Source organism: Corapipo altera, unplaced genomic scaffold (assembly GCF_003945725.1).
Source record: "Corapipo altera isolate COAL_440 unplaced genomic scaffold, ASM394572v1 61, whole genome shotgun sequence".
NCBI lineage: Eukaryota > Metazoa > Chordata > Aves > Passeriformes > Pipridae > Corapipo > Corapipo altera.
The window spans coordinates 6,176,910-6,185,945 of NW_020884910.1; the positions used below are offsets into that span (position 1 = coordinate 6,176,910).

The following is a 9,036-nucleotide window of genomic DNA, read 5'->3' on the forward strand; positions in this document are numbered from 1 at the left end:
CCAAAGAGGGCACTACCTAGAAGTGAGATCTACAGTTTGGTTTGTTATTAAAAGTTACTTTCTTGGTGTACCTGTCTGAAAATGTCTTCATGGGTTATTACGCTGAAGAGTTTTCGCTGTGGCACCCGCACAGCCATAGACAGGGCCTGGATGTGGATTTCATCCTCCATCTTGGCCCCAACAACGAAAGCAATGCTAGGCTTCCAGTCATCCTATGTCCCAAAATAAAAATTTTAAGCTATTAAAATTCAAGCAAACAAAAGTGCTTCTCTGCAGTTTCAAAGAGTAATTCTGTAGAGATGGCTTTATGTCCCTTTAAGACATACTAAACATCACTGTATTAATCACACTGAAATAAATTGTATACAACCTGAAAAAGCACATACTACTTTGTCCCAATTCTTTCTGCCATCAGGTGGCAGCATTATGCTATGGAAAACACAAATGCCTACAAACCTCCCCCCAGGAAAAAGCTGCTTTAGCATCACACAAAGATGCACTAGCTTTTAAATGGCATTTGCAGATTTGAAAGCTTAGCAAACAAGAAGTGAATTTTGAATATAGGTAGTACTGTGATTATTTGCTGTAGACAAAAATAAACAAATTTCAGCTCCTTCATCCTGGGAATTAGATAATGCCCAGATACCACTTTCTGAAAATCGCAGCATTATTTGTAAGATATTTTATGAGGGTATATTTATGCATAGAACTGTTGTTACATGGTTCCACTAAGCATACTGAACCAAGAAAAATTACTTCTCAATGGCAAGCTGTATTTCACTACAATACTGACAAATGAAAAACACTAGCAGTTTCCAAATATTTGCAGTAACATACACATATTTTAATGGGAAGAAATATGTTTTCAGCATTAAAGAAATGTGGAACAAGAGAAGATTGGAACGTGTTATTTAGCGATATATATACAAAAAAGCTTAAAAATCATGTCATTTAAGCAACTTTTACTGGTTAGTGTTCTTTCACATTTCTGCTCTAACCTACTGGAATCCCTTTCACAAAGTGAGTAAAACATCTTGCTCCAGAGTATTCTTTATTGGCATTAGTGGTGGCTGAACCATAAGCACTTCTAATGGTTGTGCTGTACACTCTTCATGAATCATGAAATTAATTTTTTTTCAATGCATATCTGCATATGTAAACTACAAGGTTATCAATACAGCTGCATAAAGGTATAAACGTGGAGAGGGCTTCAGTCAGAGCAAGGAAGCCCCCAGGACCAGGTTAAGCAGAGTCACATACCAGTCCACTGTGCATAATAGCAAAGAAAGATTTTAAGGACAAATTTAAGAAAGGGTGGTAACTTTAGGATATTGATGAAAATATTTTTGTATGTTTATATTATGTATGAAGTTGTGGAGAAGAGGAACAAAACCTGAGTTTATAGTGAAGTGAGGAAAAGAATTGGTCTAAGAAAAAAAGGTATAAATGGTAAAAGAAATTTCTTTTTCCAGTTTTAGCATACCCTTCTTCACTTGATCCTTTCCTTAGCTGAAAAAAAGCCTACCTAAATATTTGCAACCTGAGTAACTGATGGTTTGGGATGGAAGCAAGCCACAGCTGACGTAAGTTTCAAACTAGTATATACTTGCATGGTGGGAAACAGTTTGTCAAACTCTTAGGGTAGCAATGAGTATGGTACAATGTCATTATATGTACGTCTCATTTTTTTAACCACAGAATATTCAGAAAAACAAAAAAAGATGGAAAGATCACCTGGTCTCCAAGTGAAACTGCAAGTCACTACAATCAGTTAACTCATCTAAAAGGGCTCCTACAGCTGCATACATCATGAACTTCTTGATGTTTTATTGTAGCACAAAATTAACCTCAAGTTTTTAGAATTACAAAGTGCTGGAGAGTGCAAGAACATCACTGATGCTCTAGGAGCATGCAAACACCACGGAATTTATGAGGAGAGTGCCCAGCTGACCTGGGGCAGCAGGCACTGCTCAATAGAGAAGTGGAAGCAGCAATGGCCCGTGAGGGGACTGTAACTCCTCCTGCCTAAAGTTGAAAGATAGCTACCAGTGCACAGCACTACAAAAGAGTTCTGGATAGTCCAATAGTATCATCAAAGTCATCACTGTATAGTTGCCAAGAGTTGGACAGAAAAACTTTACCTTTCTTTGAACAGAGAGGATTTAGGTGCCCATGTTTGTGTGCAAATGTATAATTTAGAAAATTATACATTATACATTTCAATCTCTCAGAACTGAGATTGAAATGTCCTCATGTGGCAGTATCCTGGTGCTCCCAGGGCTCACCAGCAGAGAAGGAGTCTCTAGAACAATCACTCACCTGTGACATGAGCTAATGGAGGAACTAATATCACTACACTGTCCACTTCACTAAGAACTGCTAAGAGAGGGGAACAAAGTCTAGTCAGTCTCACAGACAGATGGTGCCAGCACAAGAGCAGCAGGAGTCAGGAATGTCAGGTTCTACTTACCATGCTAGGGTGAGCATGGTCCAGCAGGAATACAGAGTTCACTCCCACAACTTCCTGCTGTTCTTCAGACATGCAAAGAAATTTCTATCAGAAAGTCCTTAAACCTCTGTCTTAGGCCTTCTTCAGTTCCCCCTTAAAATGTGCTGGTATCTTGGTGCCTACAATTTAAACCTGCTTAGCACTGATTAATATTACACTGCAACAAAGTCTCTGAAACCTGTCTTCCCTATAGTCCTGTCTCTTGATTTTTCCACCCCTTGGCCACAGTTTTCCCTAATTTCTCCTTCCATTTCCACTCTCTTGCTCCTTATCTGAGTTCCACCACTTCTCTTAAAGCTTACCACACTTGTGACCTACTCCCCTAGCTCTCGCCCTGTGTTTCCCTCTCCAGCTCGTCTCCAGCTTCATTATCTGATACCACTTCCAGCTTTTTTCATCCTCAGATCTGCCCCCCCCCCCAAACCCTTATTGTCTAGCCCCTATAGTATTTCCCAGGCACTCTCATAATTATGGTTGAGCGATGAGACTCTTCTTCACAAAGGCACTATAAAGCAAGAGGAAAGAAAATTGTCCTGATTTCCACTGTGGTGCCCACCTTCACAGCAATCTGTGACAAAGCACCAAAGCAAAACATCAGGGTAAGTCCTGTTTGTTCAACATGACTTTTCTAGAAAAAAATTAGGAATTACCTAAACAAAATTATCCAATCCAAAATTTTTTTTATCCGAACAGAAATTATCCTTCACTGTGCCTCATTTCCCCCCCACCAAAAACGCTCTGCTTCAAAGAAACAAGCTGATAAAGCTTCTTCACAGAACAGCTATGAGAATATTTATAGCATATGCAAAACACTGGCTAATATATTAAAAATAAAATACATGGAATGAGCCTCTACAAGATATCTGATCTGGTAGTGAAAATTATAACCCCCAATTTACTTAATTCTACAGAAGTATATGCAGCTGGATACAAGGTCTTTTGCACAAAAATTTAAACATTATTAGAGACAGCCTATACCTCCCTAGTGTAAAATGAAGAAAAAAAATTGCTCTTCTAAAAAAAGTGCAATACCTGGGAATTGGAGTTAGATAAATATCAGAAATAGCTACACACACTTAACAGGGAATAATGATCCAGACCTCCAAGAGTCATTATTAGCATGCCATCTATTTCTAGACTGACCAGTACTGAAGCCCTTAAAGGTCATTTTTTAGAAAAGCTGCACACTGAGAACAGCAACTGAAGTCAGTAAGAATAGTGAATGTGCAGTGTTAGTATATAGTTTAAGGTGTTTAATTGATTATACTCTTTTCTGACCTGAAAAATTAATATTTTTGCAATACTGCCTTTATATGATCAATCCTGTAACAGTACCCATAATGTTCAAGGCATTGAAAGGATAGAGAAGAAACAGACCCTGCTTCTACAGCTCACCACCTAAAATCACAACATAAAAATGAGAAGGAAAAGTAGTAAAATGTATATGGTTACTTTAAAAATATTTTCTCCCTCAATATACAACTCCTCCTCTACTTAGTTTAATTCTTTCAAATGTTATTGTAGAAGTGAGACATGAGAAAGGATCTGAAAGAGGATAGATTAGTGACCCTAACGCCACCTCAAATGAGGTTCCTAGCCTAAAGAACTGGATAGAGAAAACCATAAAAAATAATTACTGGAAAAGCATAGAAACAGTCTAGAGAGCCTGCCATTGAGAATATAACAAGCACTACAAAGTGTGAACAAAGAAGACCAAAATGCAGGGAGTAGATATTCCACAGAATCAACAACATTGATTCAAATTTGAATTAAAAAAAACTGAAGCTGGAAATGTAGCATTGGTAACTGAATACTCCTTAAACAATCTGAAACAAGCTCCAGTTAAGGGGAGGCTTTCAATGGAAAACATCCAGTGACAATCACTGTCACAAATGACATTGTCCTCCTGGTTTTAGAACTCTTGAAATGCATCAACATCTCTCTCGGTGTTAGAAATAACCATCTATGTGGAAAACTTCTATGTCCCTCAGTCAAAGAGGCTCCAAACCTAGCAAGATCCACCTAACTCTGAAAGCTCCGTGTAAGTATCTAGCAGTTTTGCAAATCCTTGTTTTCACAAAACACAGAAGGTGTCTTATCTTCTCCTGATTTTGTTCTCAAGCCTCTACTGTGTTCCTCTGTAATGTGACTTTTTTTAACTCTTAAAAGTACACATAGCCTACATATCCTATTCATCACAGCAGTATTTGAATAGCATAGGTATGTTATGAAAATCTCTAACTTCAATTCATACTGAAGAAAAAAGCAGATGTAGCACACCTTTTTTTTTCCTTTTTAAACATATCTTGTTTTTTCTGCTTCATTGCCTAGACACAAAAGGGTAGCTGTTCTAGTGAAGACATTTGAACAAGTCAGGTATATTGTTTATTTTTGCAGTACCAGTTTCTAGAGCTCTTTGGCCGGGAAAAGCATCAAGCAGCCACCTCCGTCATTTCCAGGTAATCTGAGTATCTGTCATTTTGCATTGACACTTATTCTTGTGGTACCTAATGTTGTGGGGTTTGCTGGGCTTTTTTGTTTTGTTTTTTAGGGGGAGGAGGAGGAGTGTTTGTTTTGTTTAGTTGTTTGTTTTTTTCCTTAGACCAACAACTACTAGGTTCATCTCACTACAGCAGAATTTCAAATTTGCCTGTAATGGCTGAAAAGAAACATCTGAAAACTCAAACTCCAAACATTTGAGAACGAAACAGCAAGTTCTTTAATTTCCTGAATTTAACATAATACTTCAGAAACAATGAGATTTATTAGTGATTTATGAACAATTAGAGCAATAACAACTCTAGCACTCTTTACTTTCAACAATGAGGGAGCTTGTAAATCAGTAAATACTGCTGGCATTTCTGGCAAAGGTTGCTTATGGGCAGTTTTGTAGTCCTAACATAGTGACTGTGTAGGACATCACTGCTAAGAAATCTGCAAGTCCACTCTCATTGTCTGCTAAGTTACACACCCATTTTACTAATGGCTTCTGTTTTTAAGGGCCTGAGCTTTTGCTGTATAACCTGGGCAGGTTAGAGAATATCAAAGCTCAACAGAATGTTAATTTTTCTCTGAAGAGGAAGCAGTATGAATAGCAATTAAAAGTGGTGCCATCCTATTCAGAACATTTTTTATGGTTTTACACAATTTAGGTTCAGTTCAATTTTCAGGCCCTGGAATGCCAATAAAGAAATCACACAGGTGGAAAGTCAGCATAGAATATGGCTTCCAGTTGCTATATTATTAATAAGAACAAATAATAGATGACAGTTGTTTCAATTAGGGGCTTATTTGCCCAGAATTCACTTTTCACTTAGCAAATATCGTTCTTCAGCTACTTAACACATGTAAAGTTTAAAACTATCCAAGAACCTTAATTTATATTTTGTAATTTAATTCTGTAGTGAACCCAATTAAAATAGATGATAAATATCTCAAGGCAAATAAAATTTGCAGCTCCATGTTCTTCTGCATAGCACATTAGAAAGATGTATATAAACTATAGTGTGAGGCTCTGGAAAATCCATATTTCCTCTGTACATGTTTTTATGTTGTGTGTTTGCCAGTTTTCACAGCGCATTTAGTAGAAGTAATTATTTGGTTAGTAAATACCATTTAAATCATATTTTTACTTAGCATACCCGTCCATAAAAGTCTTAACAGCACTGGTAAAATGACTCTTTTTCATAGATGGAACTAATAAAATAGTGTAAGTCATAAACACACATTAAAATGTGAAATTTCATCACTCAGTCTATCTGGTACAATTTAAAACCAGTTCTAGTAAATTCCCTTTGACTCCACTAAAGAGAAAGAATATTTTCTAAAGTGATACGAGTAAAAGATTTTAAAAATTTTTACATATGAACTATGAGGAGAGACATTTGTTTACTTGCTAGGAGTTCCTGTCATCTCCCAGCTAGTTTCAGATTCATATTGTATATCACATACAACATTGAGGATGAGTAAGAAATAAGTTTTGTGCACTCTGTCTGGTGAAATCTACAATTCAAGTTGCTCAGCACTCTTTTACAGAATGCTTTTATATATTCAAGTTTAAACCTTGTATGCTATAGGATTAGTGGGGTAGGGTGGGCAGAGGGAGGGCTAGTGTGCTTAGACTATTTGCAGAATGAGATTTGACTTTTAAAAATCATGTTTATCCTCTAATAAAAAACCCCTATGTGATTAAGTAGTTAAGACATTCAATGTCCCTCGTGTTCAAGAGGAAGAAATTAAATTTGGCAGCAGAGCCGTACTTGTGTCAAAGATGTGGTTTTACAGAGTATATTTATTTACATTAAATACACCCACATTCTGCCATGCTTGATGAATCTTGATTCACACATGCCCAGAAGAGATTCAGTGGCATTTGACACTTTTACATTAAATATGGCCTTGCCTGTGACTATAAGAGCTGAACAAGATTATTCCTGCAGTAAGAAAATTTCAGTGGCTGCCCAGCACCTCAGAAGCCTGAGTTTAAGCTGGCTGCAGAAAAGAGACAGTTTTTCCCATGTTCCCAAGGCTTTGCCTGTGAAAAGCAACACAGAGAAAGTGAAATTACCTGAACTGGAACAGAAAGTAGTTGGGCAATACCAGAACTATGGAAAAAAGGAATCTTTATTCAGCCCCCATGGGTATAGGCATTACGATAATCTTTAATTAGGTGATCACATACTTTTTTCCTACAAAATTCTTGCCCCACTCAGTGAACGTTCAACATTTTTTTTGCATCTGCCTCAATGTGTGGTCCTGAATAATAACAATTTTGACATTTCCTACATTTTGAGCATTTTATTTCCTACCTTTAAAAATACTTCAATATAATGGTTTGCATTTAAGAAATGTAGTAAATTACATGTAGAGGCAGCATAGTATACAAAGCACTTTGTTCATTGAATTCACTGCACAATATCCACAACCACAATAAACACCACCATAAAAAAAAAAAATCACTAATTGGCACCTTGCTATTAAGCCTGGGAGAAAGTTCAGGAACTGAGTAGCTGATGGAGATCGAACCTCCAACCCATTGTTATGCTTCAGGGAGGTTCTCCTAGGGTCGGGACAAGATTCACAAGCAAGAAAGGGCTCAAGCGCTTTGAACTTTACTGAAAAATCTGTGTTCTAAGGAAAAATGGGAAACAAGAGCCTAAGCTGAGTAGCTTACTTCAAAAAGTGATCTTGTTTAGCTAAACTTCTACTTGGTAGTATGGTTACTACCAAGTAAAAGCAAAAGCAAGTAAATACTAAAGAGATTTTTGGACATCTGTAGCATTTTTGGGAACCAAATCATCCTGTTTAAAAGCCTCCTTCTGAATTCAGAGTTCCTCATATTTAACCAGAGCTGCTAGCATATTAAAAGAAAAAAAAACCCCGAAAACACAAACCCACAGCAACTGAAACAAAAAACTGCTTCACGTTTTTAATAGGGCACAACAGGAATCCACAAAACAAGAAAGCCACGGAAGCAATTTGTCTCACTTGTAGAAGCAGTGCTAAATAAACACATGCGAGATAAATATTATTGTTTGCTAAACTACCGCCCTATTTTGAAACCAAATTCTCTCTTGCAAGTCAAGATTTATGAGAATTACATTGCTTACACAGAACCTGGAAACCTAAATATGCCTTTAGATCCTCACACTCTGTAAAAGAAAGAAAAATAGAAAGAAAAAAAAAAGTGCCTTTTAGCTGCACACACTCAGGCAGGAAAATTACAGCCTCACATTTTCAACGCTACAGTTAATGCTGTGTCAGCACCTCCATCAAACCTCGTTGTTCAGCAGTTTATAAAAAGTTCACTCCGAGCCGAAACTTGGCACCCATAGCCCAGAAAGGAAAGTGCCGAGGAGAAGCAAATAAACCCGCTGTGCTGCCGCTCGGTGGCGGGGGGCAAAGGGGCAGGGGCGCAGCTCGGCCGCACATCGGGGCCACTCATGGCCCTCCACGGGGCGACCCCAGGTACCGCTGGGAGCCCCCGCCAGACGCGCTGCGACCACCAAGGCAGGGCAGCGGCGAAGGGCCGCCTCCAGCCTGATCCCCCCCCTCCTTCCCACCGCGCCGCCGGCTCTGCCCCTCCGCTGCCTTCACCTCCTCGAAGGGGGCGGACACCAGCTCGGCCTCCCAGCTCGGGAGTGTGGAGGGTCGGCGCCCCGGAGAGTCGCGGGCGGACTTGGGCCGCTTGGGGCCCATGGCGGTGCGGGCGGGCGGGCGGCAGGAGGAGGCCCCGCTGGCCCCACGCGTCGCCCTGGCGACCGGTCCCGCGGGGCGGCGCCTGCCGGGCGGGGGAGCCCCGGTGCGAGGGGGGGGCATCGCTGCTGCGGGGAAAGGCTGAGAGAGCTGGGTCTGTCCGGCCTCGAGAAGAGGGGGCTGAGAGCAGACCTCATCAGTGTATATAAATATGTAAAGGGACGGGGGTGTCGGCAGAATGGAGCCAGGCTCTTCTCGGTGGTGCCAGGTAATAAGAAAACAGGCAATGAACAGAAACTGATCCACAGGAAGTTCCACTTGGACATAAGAAC

The 9,036-nt window shown here is 39.6% G+C and overlaps 1 protein-coding gene across 12 annotated transcripts in view; it reads right to left on the reverse strand.

The window, feature by feature from the left end:
* The window catches only part of SPAG17 (sperm associated antigen 17), a 97,755-nt gene extending 89,016 nt beyond the window's left edge, over positions 1-8,739 (reverse strand). For 11 of the 12 annotated variants that reach the window (XM_027653304.1, XM_027653310.1, XM_027653309.1 and 8 more), the window contains exons 1-2: positions 8,606-8,739; positions 72-212 (exon numbers count right to left, since the gene is read on the reverse strand). In XM_027653304.1, the coding sequence (XP_027509105.1) occupies positions 72-212; positions 8,606-8,707 (243 nt within the window). In that variant the 5' untranslated portion in view covers positions 8,708-8,739. Of the gene's footprint in view, positions 1-71; positions 213-8,275; positions 8,409-8,605 lie in introns of those variants that run through there. The other variant, XM_027653308.1, reaches the window with a different exon arrangement.
* Positions 8,740-9,036: the final 297 nt, after the last annotated feature.